The 18,914-nt window shown below is 58.9% G+C and overlaps 1 protein-coding gene across 6 annotated transcripts in view; it reads right to left on the bottom strand.

Annotated features, from left to right (window-relative positions):
* CASZ1 (castor zinc finger 1) overlaps positions 1-18,914 on the bottom strand; it is a 150,295-nt gene that overhangs the window by 14,377 nt on the left and 117,004 nt on the right. For all 6 annotated transcript variants that reach the window (XM_070511103.1, XM_070511100.1, XM_070511101.1 and 3 more), the window contains 8 exons: positions 12,808-13,296; positions 8,627-9,461; positions 7,480-7,548; positions 5,782-5,872; positions 4,830-4,994; positions 3,604-3,776; positions 2,497-3,344; positions 5-140 (listed from right to left, as the gene is read on the bottom strand). In XM_070511103.1, the coding sequence (XP_070367204.1) occupies positions 5-140; positions 2,497-3,344; positions 3,604-3,776; positions 4,830-4,994; positions 5,782-5,872; positions 7,480-7,548; positions 8,627-9,461; positions 12,808-13,296 (2,806 nt within the window). The remainder of the gene's footprint in view (positions 1-4; positions 141-2,496; positions 3,345-3,603; positions 3,777-4,829; positions 4,995-5,781; positions 5,873-7,479; positions 7,549-8,626; positions 9,462-12,807; positions 13,297-18,914) is intronic.

The following is an 18,914-nucleotide window of genomic DNA, read 5'->3' as shown; positions in this document are numbered from 1 at the left end:
TCACCTGGGCTCCTTCACAGTCAGGTCTAAACTGCGGTCCTGGGAGGCCTCCTGGGGACCTGGGGCGCCAGCGTTCTCACCGGGCTCCTGCTGCACGGGGACCGGGGGAAACCTGGCGGGGGTGGCCTGCTGCCCGTTTCCTACAGGGGAGGGGAGGGAAGATGGTGTTAGAGGGGCTGAAGGCTTCCTTTGGGCACAAACTGGAACCCCCTGAAGGGAGGCCAGTGGCCTGGGTGGGCTGAGACCCCAGGGGAGCCCTGGCTGCTGGTCAGCGATTCTCCCCACTGACATGATCGCTTGTGACGCTTACCCCTGTGTGGCAATTCTTCAAGTGATAATTATTGCAAAATTATGTCAAAGTTGTCCTGGCTCAGGGCCTCCTGGAGGAGAAGGGTGGGAGGCTCGGGAGGGGGCTGTGACAGGGGTGGGGGCCCTTCATTTTCTCCACCAACCGTCACAGTCAATTTGTGGGGCTGCCGCTTAGGCTTTTATTAAAGATTCTGTTAATGCTGAGGGAAAGTGGCAGATCTAGACTGGGAGCTGCGCCCCCTCCGCAGGTCCCTGTCCCACTGTTGCCGGGGCGACAGCCCTGCCTTCCACTGAGCATGCCTACGAGGGGCATCTGCTGTGTCAGGGCTATGGAAGCTGACAGCCAATCAGAGCGGTTCAAACTATGTGACCTCGCCAGTCAAGCTGTCCAGGGCAGGGATGCAACGCCTGCCTGGCCGGGCTGGGCTGGCTGGGGTCTGGGTGGGAGCTGGTGGGGTGTGGGCTGGAGCTGGGCGGGCAGAGGCTTTGGGAGTGGAGCAGAGCAGGGGCAAAAGAAGTTGCTGACAGGAACATGTCCACAGAGCCTTTCTCCACAATCCCCAAGTGACTGAAATATTAATCTGCCCCAAGGCACTGCAGCTGACAGAGAGCTGCTTCACAGACAGCAAGTGGCATTTTATTAAAAAATAAAGGAAAACGGCCCCCTCCTCTTCGCTTGACCTTTCTTTTGGGGGAAGGAGATTTTTCCAATGAAAAGAAAGTACTTGACAGTCTGGCCAATGGGGCCCATAGTGGCCCTGGAGGGAGCCCCGCCCCAACCTACAGGCACCTGGCCAGAGGCGCATGGCTATGGATAGCCCCGCTGTCCCTCCCACTCTTGCAGTGGAAGGTGGGTCACTCCAAGCTGCCAGCTGATAGTGTCCCATTGGGGACATGATAGACCACGTTCCAGTAGCCCCCCAAAGTGACTTGCCCAGGGTCCCCAGGATAACAGGGCCCAGCCCGCCTTGCCAAGCACTAGCGGCCACAGTGCTGGGAGGTCTGGGCAGAGCCCTGGGCGGGGCCGCAGGGACCCTCAGTCTTGGCTGGTCCCAAGACAGTCTTACAGGGGAGCAGGGTGTATGGGCTCAGGAGTCAAACTGCCGAAGTCCAAGTCTCGACTTGGCCACCTCCTAGCTATGTGCCCGGGGACAGAATGTCAGCTCCACAAGGCGGGACTTTTGTCTGTCTTCTTCCCTGCCATGGCCCCAGCACCGGCTGGGTGCCTGGCTCTCAGCAAGCACCAGCGGCTGTGGAACAAATGAGTGATGGGAGCCAGGTCCCAGATCTGAGCCAAACTCTTCTCAAGGATTCGACTAATGCTAATTACCCAGGTGCGGGGGAAACAGAAGGGGAGGAGTGAGTTTAACAGAAAAGCCCAAAACGTGCCAGAGAAAAATAGCAGAAAAAACTTAAAAAGAGCAGAAATCTTGAGAGACAGGAGAACCACTCCCTACAGTGGCCAGAGGGAAGACAGAGACGTGACCCTGCAGCTCCAGCCCATGCCGTCCAACGGGGCAGCCACAGGCCAGATGTGAAATCCAGTTCCTCGCTCACACTAGCTAGTTTCACACTCAGCAGCCACATGTGACTAGTAGCTACCATACAGGACAGTGCAGAATAGAACGCTTCTGTTGTCACAGAAAGTTCTACTGGACAGCAGTGATTGAGAGGGAAAGCCTGCGAGGGACGGCCTTGGCCTTGAGGGGCTGGCCAGGCATGAATCTCCCTGAGTGTCCCCAAAGTTGGCCACCCCACCTCTGGGCTGGACTCCTGGCCTTTCCAAGGTCACCTGTAAGAAGCCCCAGGGGAAACGGGGTCTCTGGGACTGCTCCCATCAGGGCTGGACTTGTGATGTGGCAGGGTGAGGAGAGGGGGGGTAGCAGCTGCTCTGGGATGCACAGGTACCCTGTGAGGCTGGGATTGTTGCCCTCACTTCAGAGATGAAGAAACAGAAGCAAGAGCTGCCTGGGGTGGGCAGGCCAGAACGAGGGGTCACAAATAGGAAATAAACAGGATAGAGGCAGAGACCAGGCAAAGAGAGGTGGTTGGGGGGGGGGGGGGACTTGGATGCAGGGAGTAAAAGGACACCTCTTCCAAATATCCCCGCTGTGCTCTGCAACCTGAGGCCAGGGAGCTCCCGGGTCCATGAGTGCTGGCTTCCTGCGCAGGGCCCAGCCTGCTCACCTGCATCAAAGGTGGCAGAAGGCTTGAGGGCGGCTGCGGCTAGCCTGGCCATCATGGGCGAGATGAGGCCCTTGCTCGCAGAGATCCTCTCCATGATTGAGGCTGGGGGCACCGGGACAGAGGCAGCAGCTGCTGGGGCCGAGTCACCAGCTCCCGAGGCAGCCAGAGAGGGCATGTCAGGGGTTGCCGAGGCTGCTGCCCCAGATGACATAGCCCCCATGAGGCTGGGGGTGCCCACAGACAGGGAGGCGCTCCCTCGGCCTGGAAGGATGGGGAAGTAGGGTGCAGCGCTGGGCAGGCCTGAGTTGGAGAGGGCCAGCGCCAGGGGGATGGAGCCGGGCAGGCCCTGGGACAGGAGCCCGGAGATTTTGCTGTTGGGAGGTTTGGTGGCACTGGGCACAGCCTCGGCGGTGGCGGTGGCGGTGGCCGCAGCCAGGGAGGCGGAGGACTGCTGGCTGGTGGGGGAGGCGCTCAGGCTGGAGTTCTTGCTGCTCAGGGCAGAGAAGTCGACCAGGTCGTCATTGCTCGACTCCTCGTGCTCTGTGTCCTTGGTGCCCAGCAGCGAGGGTGGCAGCCCCAGCACGCCCGAGGAGCGGATGTGGCGCCGCTCGTGCTTGCGCTTGTGCGAGGTCATCTGGCTGGTGGAGGTGAAGGTGAAGCCGCAGCCGGCACGGATGCAGTGGAAGTGGTTGGTGGCCTTGCTGTACACGCAGCCCTCATACTTGCACTCCTCGTACTTGTAGAACTTCTTGAAGCCGTCCTTGGCGTAGGCGTCGTCCTTGATGTGGTAGCTCTTGTGCTTCTCAATGTCACACTTGTTCTTGAAGGTGAATGTGCAGCCGGGGCGCCTGGACGGGACATTGGGAGCCTGTCATGGGGCCTCGTGGGGCCGGGAGGAGGCCCTGCCCTGCTCCCACCGTGGCCCTGGGAGGGAGGGGCCTCCTGATGGAAGACCAAGCTGGACACTAGGGCGGGGCCTCTGAGCAGCCCTCCACTCCCCCTCCTGCTCCCTTGAGGAGGCAGGCCCTGAGCCATCCCACAGGCCTGGCTCCCTGCCTTCTGTCCCTCCTCCAGGCCAGGGAGCCTCCCTGGCAGGCCCCCGCTCACCTGCAGTGGAAGTGCGTGGTCTTCTGCCCGTAGAACTGGCAGTCAGCTGTGCCGCAGTCCTCGGTGGCACGGAACCGCTGGAAGCCGTCGTTGATGAGCTGCGTGTTCTTCTTGTGGAAGTTCTCATGGGTCATCACGTCTGACGTGCTCGTGTACACCTTGTTACAGCCCACCTGTAGACCAGAATAGTGGTCAGGGGAACTGAGGCCAGGTACCCCTGGGCCGAGATCAGAACAGCGTCTGCTGGGAGAAGCTGTGGCTGCAGGGTCTCAGACCACTGACCTCCCTTCTTAGGGAGCTTCAGCACCTGTGATATTCCCTGGGGGAACTGAGCAGGTTAACATGGGAATGGCAGTAGAAAACCACTAACGAACCCTCAGGCCCCCAGGGCCTGGCCCTGCCTATGCTGAGGGTAGGGTTGTCTTCAGGACCTTGGACCCTTGCTGGCACAGATGTGGGAGCCTGTCCTGAGGAGGTGGATTTGGGGTCCCAATCTGTGGCCCTACCTCTAAAGCCTCCAGGGGTGGGCAAGGCTAGACCCTGTGGCCTGGCAGTCACCTTTAGCCCAAAGACTCATTTAGTGGACGGTTCTTGGCACAGGGCCCTCCCCACCCCAGCCCAGCTGGGCCAAGGCAGGCAATGTTGCCATATTGAGTAAAAACCAGTGGAATCTGAACACTCTTGAAGGCTGTGCCGTGCCAGTGTCTGCACCATCTCAGAGCCCAGAGAGTGAGCCCCCCTCTCCTCCTGGCCCAGGTTGTTTCACAGAGGCCATAACAACCCCCTGACAAATACCGGGGGAGGCGCAGCGGCTGCTATTTGCAACCCAAAGTCGCTCCCCCTGGCCCTGACACCTTGAAAAAGCCCAGACTCTGCGTGGCATTAAAACAAAGAATTAAACAAAAACCTCCTCAGGAACCATTTGCAATGCTGCTCTTGGTGTTAAAGCCTGAAAAATGTCGTTCTGTATAAACAGCTCACTGAATTTCACCCACACCAAGTATGGCCATGAGGAAGGCCCCGCCCTGGCCCACCAGACGCTGCCCAAGCCTCAGCCCCCAGGACTCTCCGCTCGCCTGCCATCCCTGTTCTGGGACCCTGGGATGGTAGAAAGGGAGGTTCCTTGTCAACAAGGGCCCCTGCCCCAAGGGCAGCCCTGCCTCTAGGAGCGGGGTGGGCTGGGGGTGGGGGACCCGAGGAAGGCGTGGCAGTGGCGGGGCAGGCACCTGCATGCAGTGGTAGTGGGTGCTCTTCCCATTGAGGTGGCAGCCGTGGTAGTAGACGCTGCAGTCGTCCAGTGGGCTGAAGCGCATGAAGCCGTGCTGCAGGGAGTTGTCACGCTTCTTGTGCATGTTGTAGTGCCGGATCACATCCTGCTTACTCGTGAACCTCTGCCGGGAGAGTGTGGGTTGGCAGAGCCTGGACCTCCCCATATGCCAAGAGTGCTGGCCCCAGGGCCCTCAGGTCTTCCTATACATAACCCTGTTTGGGGTCAAGGTAGCCCAGACTGCCCCAAGACTAGTACACTGGACCTTGAGAGAACAATTCCAAAGGTTCCAGAACCATAAGCCCTTCCCTGACTTCCCCCCGAGCTCCCAAGAGTCATGCCCAGGAGCAGAGAAGATGAATCAGGCCAGGCCTTTAAGGTAGGGACTCTGATGAGTGACAACTCATTCTGCCCAGTGCCACCTATGGGCTATGCCAGGCTGGGCTCCCTGGCAAGGCAGAAGGAGCAGCCCCTGTGAAGACTGCCCGCACTCTCATCTTATTCACTAGCTCTCACCAGTAGGTGGCTCTGAGCGCACGCGACAATCTTTCTGAACCTCAATGTTATCATCTATAAAATGGGGCAGAAGTACTAACCTCCCAGGCCACTGGGAAGAGTCAATTAGACAAGGCACCTAGACTGCATGGCACAGTCCTGGGGGCATGGTAGACTCTCAGTGAATGGGGGCTCGGTTTATTATCCTTGGGATGCAGGTGGCCCAGATCCTATTAGATGCCTTGTGGGCAGGAATCTGGGAACGTGGATAGGCTGGTAGTTTTTCTGAGGTCTCTGCCTGCCAGAGGTAAGTTGAGGTGGCCTGAGCAGAAGTGAGCACCCTGTCCCACTTCTGAGAGGCTTCTCAGCTGCTGTGCCGGCAGCCAGGAGCAGGGCAGCAGCCTGTGGGGCCGTACCTGGTAGTTGCACTCAGGGTCGAGGCAGTGGTAGTGCTCGCGGTACTGGTAGGCGCAGTGGATGTGGCCACAGTGCTGACTGCCCGAGAACCTACAGAGAGGAGGGGTGGGCTCAGGCCTCTCTGGGTGCTGGTCCCAGGGAGGACTCTTCCAGGGCCCTCAGCCTGAGCAGTCTGTGCCCATGCCTCAGAGAAGTGCTTCTGAGGTCTCGGGTCCCTGCGCCCTGTGTGGGGATGTGGAGGGGCAGAGGTAGTCTGCTGGGGTGAAGCGGTAAAGGCCTGAGAAGGCCAGGGCAAGCAATTGGGCCTATTAAGAACCCCTGACCCACAGAGCTGCAGACCCACTCCATCTGCCCTGGGAGTCCCTCCGTCCAGGGAGTAAGTGCCAGATGAGGCACAGAAGGGTGGCACCAATGTGGGGAGGAAGAAGCTTGGGCAAGCCAAAAGTCAGAGCAGAGACAGGGAAAGAAACACGGGATGGGATGGGACGAGATGGCAAAGGCAGGTGCCCCCACGATGGCCCAACTGCCTTTTCTGCAGGTGCTGCCTGTCTGTCTGTCCCTGACCCAGTGCTGGGCCAGGTGTTGGGGACCCTGGCTGGGCCAGCCCAGGGCTCTGTTGCTGAGAGGTGTTAAAAGGCTCTCTCTGTCCTGGGCTTTCCTGACACTTGAAACAGTCCAGAGTTATGAATTTTTAAAGCACAGCATCTGTTTGGCTTCCTGTGGCAGGGAGCACACTCTCCAGCCAACTCCACAGCCAGGAGCCCGTGCTGCCTGGCCACTGCCCACCTCCCAGAAAACCCCGTGCCTTCTCCAGGCTCCGACGCTGCTGGGATGTGGTTCTCACAGGCTCAGTGACGGCCACCCTGGGGAGGTGGGGGAGAGCACACTATGACGACCGTGGAGAAGGTGGCAGGCTCAGCCCACCCTGCCAAGGACGGCTTGAGATTCAGAAGGGAGTGAGAAAAAACCCCTCTTGTAAGGGGAAGAGCCACTTGCAAATAAACGTTTAAGCTGAAGCTGCCAAAAGGGCCATCTGCTGAGGCACTAATAATAATGATAATAATAATAATAAAGAGCAGAGCAGAGCTGAAAAGACAGAGAGAGACAGGGGAGGGAGAGACGGAAAGGGATGGGAAGAACCTAGAAGATCAGCAGAAAGACAGATGCCAGGGCACGGCCCCTGCCATGTGCTGCTCCACCAGGCGCTGGCAGCAAGGGGCCTGATTTGGGGGAATCCGTTGAGATGCAAGCTCTTTACCCGCTGATCCCGCTGCCTTAAGGATGTAAAGGGGCAGGTGTGGAGTCAGGTGGTGAGGGGCACACTGAGGCCACATCAGGGAGGACAGCTACTCTTCTCATCCCAACATGCCACCGTGGCCTGCACCCCGCCCAGGGCTCTGTGTGAGCTGGGGAGTGGGGCTCTGCCATCAGGCCCCCTTGGGTACCCCGGCCCTACTTAGGGCACAGCTGCTTGAGGGCATGCGGCCTGAACCACAACAAGGGGGTGCTCAGAGAGAGGCAGAGGGTAGTCTCTTGGGGGATTTTAGGGGCATGAATGCGTGGGGGTGGGGAGGCAGCAGGCACCTAGTCATGAGCGGTCAGATGCACACATGTCCCACAGTCCCCAGGCAATGCTGGCACAACCCCACCCTCCCTGCCACCTTCTCTCCATGGCAGTCTCCTCCCCAGGGGCCTACCTGGCAATATACTTCTGGTAAATGTTTACATCTTCGGTGACAGCTGGTTTATCTGTGGGCAATCCATTCCTGGCGAGAGATACACAGGGCACAGCTGATTAGCGGACAGGGGGTGGCCTCATGCCCCAGGAGTGTCTAGGGGGCAGCTCCCTGCCCTGAGCCCTTCCCTCCCTCCTCTGCAGTGCTCTGAGGCACTCAGGTGGGACTGAGAAAGTCCTTTGGCAGAAGCCTGGCACTGGTGCAATGGGCCCAGCTCTGGCAAGGGTAGGGCCATCTCAAGCTGGCAGGGCTGGAGGCCTCCACCGTGGGCACAGGCTTGGCCTAGAGTCCAACTGGATAGGAAGTCCTGGAAGCTAGGGGCTGGCCCCCCTCATACACCAGGAACCAGGAGGCTGCTGGCTGGGGAGGGGCACCAGGTACCACTGGGGAAGACCCCAAGGTAAGGGGCAAGAGCAACACCACGCAAGTGTGGCTGGTGGTTGGAAGAGTCTCCCCTGAGTGCCAGAGGCTGGCTCCCTAGACCTGCTCCAAGGTTTCTGGCCTCACCTCCAGGGGAAAGGGCGGTGGGGAAGGGATCCATCCATAGCTCATTTCACCACTGCCTGGGAGTTCGCACTGTGTGGGCCTACCCCCAGCCCAGCCTCCTACTTTCTCTTGCTGCCTACCCCATGGCTCAGGCTCTGAACCTGGAAGCCATAGCCACCAGCTTGGATCCCAAAAACCCCAACCAAGAGTAGGGCTTCCCAGCCAACCACAAGCCTACATTTGGCCCTCGTGGTAGCAAGCAGGGAAAGCCTGTCACAGGCAAATGGGGGTTACAGTAGTGTTGTGGTATGCATGTTAGCAGATGAGCACACACACAGAAGCACCCAGTGGGTGAGAGAGGACGTGTGCGCACAGCAAGATATGCAGTGTGTGAGTCCATGAACTGCGTATGAGTGATTATGTAGGCAGAGAAGTGTGTGTGTGTGCATGTGTGGAAGCGTGTGCACGAGAATCTGAGCGTGCATGGGCCTGGGTGCACAGTGGATGTGCATGAGGTGTGAGTGTATGTGTCCACGAGCATGAGCTTCAAAGGCAGGGAAGTGAGCCTGGCAGCTACTCCAGTCCCAGGTTCAGGGCTGGCAGGGGTTGGGGTGTGTCTTACTTGACACTGGAGACGGTCCCCGTGGTGATGGAGTCTGTTTTGGAGAAGGTCGACTTCAGGTACTCGGGAGTGTTGAAGGGCAGGGAGGCAGCTGGCTCAGGGCCTGGCCCGGGGGCGCTGGGAGCACTGGGCACGCTGGTGAGGGGTGCAGGAGCCAGGCTGGGGGTGGGCGGAACCTTGGCAGGGCCCGGCTTCTGGATGGCCCGGACATCGTACTTGGAGGGGCGCCCCACCTTGCCTGTCTTGAAGGCGATGGCCCCGCCCATGTCAGGGCTGCCCTCCCCAGGTTTGAAGAGGTGCAGGTACTTGACATTCTCCAGGTCATACTTGGATGGCTTCTTGTAAGTGCTCCCGTTCTGGGGACGCAGGTTCTCGCCTGTCTTCAGTTTCTGGATGAAGAAGTCATACTTAGAGGCACGGGCCACCAGGCCCTGCATGGGGACGCTGCTGTGTGATGGCAGGGGCAGGATGGTGGCCTTGGTCTCCAGGTGTGTTGTGCTGCTGGGCAGCCGCAGGCCAGGCAGGGGACCCACCACCTCCTTGCCTGCCCGCTCCTCGGCTTTGGTGCCATGGGCCGGCCAGGAGAGTTGCTCGCCGGCCTTGAGCTTGCGGATGTATTCCTCGTACTTGGAGAAACGCGCCCGCTTGCTGAGGGCGTCCTCAGAGGTGGGCAGCATGGAGGAGGTGGCCACCTCAGGTGTGGAGCCTGCATGCAGCTTCTCAAAGCTGATCTTCCTAGCCAGCTCATCCCTCGTGTTCTGGTCATCGTAGCCAAACATACCAAGGAACTCGGTCATGGTGGAGGCCGCGTAGTCTCGCAGCGAGGAGGCCTCTCCTATGGCAGGAAGGAGAGGGGCAGTCAGCTCTGGTAGGGAGCAGGGTAGCCAAGGGACAGGAGCCGCCCCCTCCCCCTGGGAGCCCCCGCCCATAGAGGGAGGGGGCCACTGTGGGGAGGGGGCGGAGTGGGACATGATCTATGGACATTTGGCTCACTTGTTAGGTTTTACGACTCTTAAATTAATTTGTTTTAAAAAAAAGTAATTAATACTGGGGTAAAATAAAACGAGTTCATCAATGCCAGGAAAATCAATTTCCTAAATGTTCTGGCCGATGGCTTTTCAGTACATTAAACAAAGTTTCATAAATGTCTCCGCTCTCTCGCCTTGGCCTAATATGAAAGAGAAGTCATATTACTGGAAGTAAGGCCAGATCCCAACCTGCCTCCCAGGGGTGGAGTGAGAACAGGGGGCTGAGGACAGGTCGGGATGTGGGCCGGTGCCTGGGCCATCAGGAGGGACCCCAGGGGCTGAGGGAGCCACTGGCTAAGCCCACTTTGAGGACCCTCCCTGACTCCCACAGATGGACACATAGGTCCCTTATCCCTGGGAGGGTGAGGGGCTTGCCCCAAGTTCCCCAGGACCTGTCCTCTTAGCCCCCTGCCAGCCTCCCAGGTGGCTGATGGTCCCAAACAACAAGCTGAGAGACCCTGCCGATGTGTGTGTTCAGACTCACTTAGGGGCCCCCACTCCTGCCAAGCTTTACATTGTGGAGCATCCCTCAAACCTCCCCTGTCATCCTCCAGTCACTAGTACTCACATACAAGGGTGGGACACCCTGAGGAGAGTCATGGCCAGAAAGGGTGGCCCTGCCGGCCTAGGGCAGTGGGCTGAGTGCAACCCATCTAAGGGCCCATCTGTGTCTACTCCTGGGAACACTGAGAACCCTGGAACCTCTCCACAGGGACATGTGCACACACACTCACACTCAAGCTGACATCCCTAGTGACCTTCCCAACTCTACAGATACACACGCGTACACAAACCACCCAAAACTATACCCAGCTCCCCAAGATGAGTCTCAGGATAGCAGAAGGCAGGATGGTCCCATTCTGCCGGGGAGGTTTTCCCTGGAGACACACCTCCTTCCACACACGACTTCCTACCCCAGCAGCCATGTGACTCCTGAGAGCACATGAGCATACTCATTCCTGTGCAGAACACTTGAGAAACACATACTGTGTGCTACACCTTGAATCAAGCATGGGTACACACAAGAGGGAAACCCACATGGGCACCAGGGGACATGCATGTTCTCTCTACTTGAGTCTGAGCTGGCATACCTGGGCACACTGGGAGCAGCAGGACCCTGGCCTGAGAGTCTTGACAGCACAGCCAGGGCAAGGGATAGTTGAAGAAGGGTTGGAGGCCCAGGACCCCATCAGGGCAGCAGATGGGGGGGCTCTTCTCCCAACCCCCACCCCAACCTGCCATGTCTGGGATTCTCAGACCACACCTGGAGGTGGTCTGATAGAGCAGGGCTGGGCTTGGGCACAAAAGAAAACCTAACAGGATATGGAAAGAGAGGCTCTGAGCTCCTGGGAGAGAGGGAGGAAAGCAGTCCTGAGGGGCGTGGGACCCCACTAGGTGAGGAGAGGACAGTCATAGTCACGGGCAGCACCTGGCACCCAAGGTGGTAGAGTGACTCAAGGAGCCCACAGACAGCTATTCCCCTGGGGCAGGGTGGCTGATGGGCCGCTGTCCTGACCTCAAGCTATGAGTGGTTGGGGGCCCAGTCTGGGAGGAGTGGGCTCTGGCTGCTAGATTCAGTGGCTCAGGGACCAGGGAAAAGGGCTAAAAATAGCTGGAGGCAGCTGAGCCCTCGCTATATATGGCAGAGAAACAGAAGGCTTTGACGGGCAGGCGGCTTAGAGCAGGGAGGGGGCCAGGCAGGGGTCCCAGGGGCAGCCCAGAAGCCGGCATTCCCGAGCCCCAGGGCCCAGAGAAGGTGACCTGGGGGCCAAGTCCATGGTGGGTAGCTAGGGCTTCAGCTGTATCTCTCCAGTGCCCAGAGCTGAGCAGGCCACCCCAGGTGTCAGACTGCAGTCCCACCAGGCCTCAAACCAGAGGGGAGAGGCCTAGGGCCATGAGGCCACTGGCAGTTGCAGCCCTGCCTCCTGCCATGCCAGCTCTCCATTCCCCTGGGAAAGAGGAAGCAGGAGTGGAGGGCAGAGCTGGGCATGGGAGGGGCTGGGGCACTGAAGGGACAGCGGCCCTTGTCCCTGTCCCTCCCCTCTCCTCAGGCCCAGCGCAATCACCTTGTGTCTGGGAACGGCAAGGGCTTTTCCTATCAGAGGAAACTGAAGGTCACACTTTTCCTCATTGATCTTGCAATGTTTGTTAATTACTCTGTCACTGATGTGGCGAAGGATAATTAAACAGCTCTGTTTATATCTTATATGCATAATTATGTGGCTGCGCAGGGCTCTCCACGCAGGGAGGAGATGCACCCCTCGCTGCAGGGGGAAAGGGATAGGGGAGCAGGCAAGGGAGGCTCGGGACCAGGCACAGGCCTGGGAAGGGGGCTGGGGAGCTGCAGAAAAGACCCCAGACTCCTGCTTTCAGTCCTAGTAGTGACCCTTTCCCACCTGAAACTCCAGGCCCTCCCTCTCCAGAGCAGGAGCAGCTCAGGGCTGCTCTGAGTCATAAGGAGAAGGAGACACCAGAAAAGCCAGGCCTTAGCCATCTCGTGGGAAAGAGGTCAGCCAGAGGACAGCGTCCGGCGCAGGTGAGTGTGGTGGGATATGCGGGCCAGGCTGGGCCATCCTTGTGGCCCTGTGCTTTGACCCCAAGAAGTCCTGCCTAAGAGAGCAAGCATCCCTGGGAAGAAGGAGGAAGGGGTGCTGAGATGGTGGGAGGGTAGTGGAACAGGCCTGTCCTAGAGCTTCTTGGAGGAACCTCCCCGAGAAACAGCCTTTGCAGACAACGAGCTTGTGGAGTCCACGATGCTAACCATTGCTTTCCACACACACGTCCAGGGGCAGAGTCCACCAGCAGGCTCCTCCCTATGCAGGTGTGTGTAGACAGTCATCCACCTACACTGTCCGACTCTTGCTGCCTGAAGACCCACTGTGTGTTCAGCAGCCTCTCAGGCCCTGCTCACACACTTGGGCAGCTGCCTTCTCAGGCCCTTCCCTTCTCACCCCTGAGCCCCTTCCCCACCCCTGCCCAGCCAGTCTCTCCCATTCTAGTTATTACCTTAGTCCCAGCCCACCCCTCCTCAGGGGTTCTCCTAAGATCTGAATGAAATGCCAATATCTGGAGCAAGAGTGAGGGAAGCGGGCGTGTTCTGGGGACATACCACTCCTTTCCCACTGAGCCTCTCCACAGGGTTGTGTCACCCACCTGAAGCCTGCTTGGCACTGGGGCCACTGTCATCCTTGGAGGCTGCTCCGTCTGAGTCCTTCTCCACTATGACACTGCCGTCCTTGGAGGGCTCTTCACTGGGGTCTTCCTCATCGCTGCAGCCCTGGGGCTGCACCATGTAGACGCCCTCAGGCGGCAGCTCCAGGCCCTCTCGGGCAATCCGCCCCAACACAGACGTGGGTGCCGGCTCCTCACTGTACTCCCCGTTGACCCACTTCTCGATCACCGCCCGCCTCTTGTCTTCCTCGCTTCGGGGGGCCCGGGTCCCCCCCAGCTCGGGGCCACTGCGCTCTTTGTCCCGGGGCCGAAGTGGGCTGCCCTCAGTGTGGGGGCCAGTCTCCGCTCCCTTCTCCACCACAACCTGACGGCTCAGCTTGGCGCAGATGGCATTGAGCTTCAGGCCACCTTTGCGCTTGGCCGCCATCGAGGGCTTGCCTGCGGGCGGGTCGGTGCACCGGGAGCCTTCAGCTGCAGGGATGGAGAGAGAGGTCAGAGGCGTGCATGCCAGGCATGGCCACCCGCCTCAACAGCCAGGGTGGAGGCTCTGCCCCCACATCCTCCAAGCCAAAGGTCTTCCCAATCATGGTTCCATCACACTGCTCTGAGACTGCCTGGCACATGTTCGTGCCCCCTACTAGACTGTGAGCTCCAGGAGGCTAAGCTCGCCCATCACTCTATCCTCAGAGCTGGGTACCAAACTGGGCACATACTAGGTCATTCAAGAAATATTCTGTAAATGAACAATGAATGAATGAACGAATACTCTTCAAACACAAGGGGCAGTCTCCTTCCAAGCAACTGGTTCCTGGAAGTATTTCCTACACTTGTTTGGCTCCAGATACCTCCCCTGAGAGGCAGGCCAGCGGTACCCCAGTGTAAAGCAGGCGGTGTGCCCTCTGACACACAAGGACACTGAAGCATGCAGGCTGAGGAGCTGGTTGCGGACCAAAGCTGGCAAGTGCCAGTGGCCTGACTCCACTTGTGAGCATCCACCCCACCACAGTCCACCAGGGAGGAGACAGCCAAGAGCCAGGGAGCAGCCCATGCCAATCTCTTGCTTTACTGTCCTGCAGCAGTGGGCTGGCACCCTTCTCCACCCGAGCAACTCATCCCTGGCAGCTCCTCCACCAGGCCTGCTCCTGGGGCCCCACCTGACTCCAACCTCTGTTCGCTGGAGAGCCCCGAGATCTCCTCCTTTTCCCCAGCCACTCAGGGCCCCCCAAAGGTCTCTATTTGTCCTTGTCAGGGTCCTCCCCAACCCTTTCACAGACCCTCTCTTGGCTCCTCTGGCCATTTCCTATTTCTTGCCCTTTACCCCCAAGCCTCAAATAGGCCATCCCAGAGCAGAGCTCCTCGCAGTCCCTCTGAGGGCGACTTGTCTCTGTATAAGGACCTCACTTTGCCTCCTCTGCCTCGGCCAGCACCTGCAGCTTTGGAAGGCCTGGCCAGTCCTGGGAAGCCCACTTTGCAGCCCTGAGAAGCCGTAGCTGGAATGGGTTGGGATTCCTCAGAAGCTGCAGTTGCAGTGCCTAATCCCTGAACATGACAGCCCAACGCAAACAGACGGAAACTCTGAGTGCTAGCCACCTCCCTCATGGCTGCTGAGTAGGGCAGGGTCCTGGGGGACAAATGGCAAGGCCACTCACCATACAGGCTCAGAGCTACCACAAAGACCAATAAGGGTAGACACACATACACATGTTTATTCGTATATCTGTCCATCCATCCATCCATCTAATGATCTCTTACTGTCTGCCAGACCCTGTGGTAGAGCCAGGGACCAGGTGGTGGCCACGGCAGACACAGTCTCAGCTCACACTCACTTTGTGCACAAGGAACCCCATCGAAGCCTCGGCTCCCTCAGGTGTCTCTCAACAGCGGAGTGTACATGTCTTAAATCTCTACACGGGTCAGAAGGCTAAGTGAGGGCAGGGGCTCTGCTCCCAGGTCCATGGTCAGAAGGGGCTTCACGATAATGGATCAGTACCCTAAAAACCCCCACACCTGGAAGTCCACTGAGAGGCACACTCAGACAGGAGTGGCCACACCTGTGCCTGCCCAGGGACCTCATCCCACAAGTAGACTTGACTTGTACATGTGGATGGTTGTCCCCTGATACAGACAATGCCCCAGCAGCCCCACATCCTTGCCTTGAAGCCAGCTGCTGGTGTGTATAGCCTCACTTGGCCCAGAGGGGCCCAGTGATCCCAGACTACTGCCAGAGAAGGGTCTGCTTGGCTCACTCCAGTCTTCCCAGTCCTGCGGCCCTGGCTTTGCCAGGGCCCATTTGTGCCCAAGACTGATGCCCATTCTACCCACATTTGTCCACATCTCCAAGTCTGTGCTGCTCACACCCACAAGTCTCCAAGCACTGACATGGGTTCCTTCTCAAAGCTTAGCGATGGGGCCTTAATCACACCATCCCACCCAAACTCCAGGCAAGCCACCAGGCTCCGTGACACCAGGTTTCCTCCAGCAGGCCTATGGGGAATACACCTCACCTGGCCCCCTTTGTCCCGTGCCCTGGTGGGGAAGGGAAGGGTGGGAGTCGAGGAGCCTGCTCTATTTTTACCAGGAGGTAAGCAGCCAAGTGTGTATGGCAGACGGCAAATGAATCTATAAATATTTATCCCAAGGAAGAGGGAAGCAGAAGCTCCCAGGGCTGCACTTGCTGCTGGTGACACCCCCCTCCCTGGGCCCCCACCCATCCTGGAGCCTCCTGGCACTTGGGCCCACCCAACCCAGCCCACGGTCTCCTGATCTCGGCTGTGTGCCTGGCTCAGTCCCTTTTGGGCCCCCACCAGCTGTGATGCAGCTGTGCACCCAGGGCCCACCCCCAGTCCGCAAGCCCCTTTTGCTCCGCCTACGCCCCCTACACCTGCCCTCCAGCTGCGGCTCTGCCCCAGCCCACCTGCCTTCCAGATGTTGCCCTCCCTCTGACTCTACTGCTGGTCCCAAGGGTGGAGAGCGAGAAGGCGTGTGGCCTGGGATGCAGGGCAGGAGGCAGAGGCAGGCCTTACTCATAAGTGTGAACACGTGCAAAGCTGGGGCCGTGGGTAGGGGGGTGTGTAAGAGCTGAGGTTCAAGTTGCCTGCCTGTGTGCTTTCTGGCCCACCCCGTGGGGCCTTTCTCCCCTCACCCTCCATCAGGGCCTTAGGACCTGCAGACTACCCCCCTCACGGTCTGACCCCAGGCTCCTGTCCATGTAAACATTCCCCTGACTTTCTTCCCTAAAATATAAACGCCGTAGCCAGGCCTCAATGGGAGGAAGCCATCCGTCCCCGGCCCTGTCACTGCCCCTTTCATCTCCTTCCCGCCACCAGCCTGCCCGCTGCTCTATTTACACTGGACACTTCCTCTGGGAACAATACTGCCCAGGAGGCAGGCTTGGGCTGGAGAGTGGGAAGGCAAGGGGACTCCCGTACTGCTTACGCAGGGATGGGCCCCAGAGAGGAGGCGAGGAGTGGGGCAGCTGCGGTGGGCCTGACCAGGCCTGGGGAAAGGAGTAGGGCTGGTACCTGCACGCAGGCAGGGAGGCCAGGGCCTCTCCCAGCCTCTAGCCTCTGGCCCAGTGGCTCTGGACCGGCTGGGGCGAGCCCTGGGAGGTGGCACAGCACTGCGGTATGGCCTGGCTTCTGGGGTCAGACAGTTGTGAGCTCATGGTCTGGCTCTGCCCCTTGTTAACTCGAAGCCCTGGGCAGCTTTCTCCCTATGAAAGGGCTGCAGGACTGTAAGGTGAGAGGGTGCCTGTCTGTGCCAAGCACAGGGCCTGGCAAGCACGGACGTGGGAAAAGGCAGCTGAGCCCTAGAAGGGGACAAACAGGAAGTGTGCTGCCATTCTGGGCACGAGATCCTAAGTCCAGGAAACCTCACCTGGCCCAGAAGAGGTAGGGGGGAAGGGAGAGGCTGGAGGGCTGAGCTGGGGGCAGACTGCCCGCTCAGCAACAAATGGACCCTCCCTGGCTCCCTCCCTGGTTCCTGGGTCGGAACCTTCTCTCTCAGGGCTCCAAACTCAAACAAGCCCTGTAGCAGGCAGCTCTCATCCCAGAGCTGAGCAGATCTTGCTCAGGGTAGAGAAAAGGTGGGGCAAGAACTGGACTGTCCATATATCTTTTCAGGCACTATCTTATGATGCCTCATAATGACCCAGTGAAGCAGGTACTGTCATCATCCCATTTGATAGAGGAGGAAACTGATCCTGGAGCCATGAAGACGCTCCAGAGCCTGAGCTCATGAAGGCTGGGGCTCAGCAAGGGGGCGGAGCCACCATGATGTCCCTGGTAAGGCTCCTGGGTGGGTTCTGGGAAGTCCCAGGCCTCCCTGCGAGGGCTCCTTTCCACCCCTGCCCATCTCCTCCTCACCCTCACTCCCGGTTCCCCTAACACAGAGCCCCCTAAAGTGTTAACTGTGATGGGTAAAATGGTGCAGCAGATTGCTACAATAAATAATTTACTGATATTTATAAATATTCAAATCAGCCAGCTTCAGAAATCGAATGAAGGGAGGGCCTCAGGAGAAGGGGCCCGTTATGGCAGGAATCTCATCACTGCCTCCAAAGGCTGGGGAAGGCCAGGGCTCCTGCCAGTTCTGGGGGAGAAGGGGGGCTCCTAGCTGCACCTGGGCCCCTCGCCCCTGATCTCTGAGGACTGAGTGGTAGGGGGTGGCTGGAATGGCTCCATGTCCTCGCCTGATCAGGGCCAGGCCCTCCCCTGCCTGGGGCAGCCTGGGCTCAAGGGGACCAGAGGCTCCAGTGCCTACCGCACAAGGCCAGTGTCTCAGAGTTGCTTGTCCTGCCTTGGGGGGTGGGGGGGCAGTTCCCGGGGGCTGGGCAGGCCTGGCAGCCCCTCCCCATCCATGAGTAATGTGTTTCAGGGCCGGGCAGCCTGTCAGCTACCAGGCTCCGGGTGCTTTATGGGCTCTGCCTGGTGGCTCTGAACTCCCTGGTAGGAAATAAAGTTCTCCCTGCGCGTCCCTTCTAAACATTTCACTCAGTGGAAACGGTGTTTAAGAAAAATGAGGACATATTTCTTCCTAAGGATGCAGTGTCCCCTTTGGGCGGCCTAATGCCCGCTGTATATCAGGAGGTGGCGAGGCAGGGGCTAGGCACCCGTCCCCTGAGGTGGGGGTGGTCCGGGGCCAGCCTGCATGTCTGCTGCCAAGCAGCTTGGGGGCCATGGGCACCACTGGGCCACTCTGGTGGCTGCCCTGGCCCACAGTGCCTAGAGCAGTACAGCGGCTAGCACCCTTTGAGCACCTCCCGTGCCAGGGACAGAGCTGGGCACTTCACAGCATCACCTCAATGATCTTCCAACATCCCCATGCGGTGACTGTCCTGTCCCTGTTTCCAGATAAGGAAGCAAAGCCTGGCAAGGTTGGTAACTGCTCACAGATACCAGTGTCAGTGCTGGAGCCGGACTATCCCTGTGCTCCGATGTCCAAGGCCATGGTCTGAGTCTCCACATATCTCCCACAGCCTCCCAACCAGGGTTGCAGCAATGTCAGAGCCTCGACTGAGCTACCCCTAAGAACTTGAACTTGACAGGCCATGAGCTCCAGTGTTGGGGTGCTGTGCCTGTGTTCATTCAACAAATACTCCATGAGCACCTTCTACAGGCTAGGCCCTGGGCTAAATCTGAGGATACGACATGAGCAAGACAGACTGTCCTGGTTCCTGCCATCACGGACTGTTCAATTTAGATGAGGGGGCAGATGTTCAAGTCATGACAAGTGTATTCACCGTGGTGAAAAGTCTAGGTGCCACAGGAGCGGTGAGTCTGGGAAGCAAGGAAGGGTTCCCCAAGACATCTGTTCCTGTCCCTGCTCCCCACAAGCTCCCTCTCAGCTCCATCATCCCTCCCACCTCTCTCCTCCTGCCACCACACAGCCCATCTCCAGCTTAACAGTTCCCTCCCCTATCTCCTCCAGCTGTGACCCCTCCCCAGCCAGGACCTATCCCCTAGGAGAAGGGTGTCCTTCCCTCTTGGGCCCAATCCCACCTCCAGCTCAGAACAGAAGGGCTGCTGAGCTTTTTGGGTGGGAGGAGTGGCCACTGCTCCCCCAGGGCTCTCAGCCAGGTCCCCTGGTCC

This window comes from Equus asinus, chromosome 5 (genome assembly GCF_041296235.1).
Source record: "Equus asinus isolate D_3611 breed Donkey chromosome 5, EquAss-T2T_v2, whole genome shotgun sequence".
Lineage (NCBI taxonomy): Eukaryota > Metazoa > Chordata > Mammalia > Perissodactyla > Equidae > Equus > Equus asinus.
Note: the sequence above shows the minus strand (reverse complement) of the source record. Positions and strands in the feature narration are given on the sequence as shown.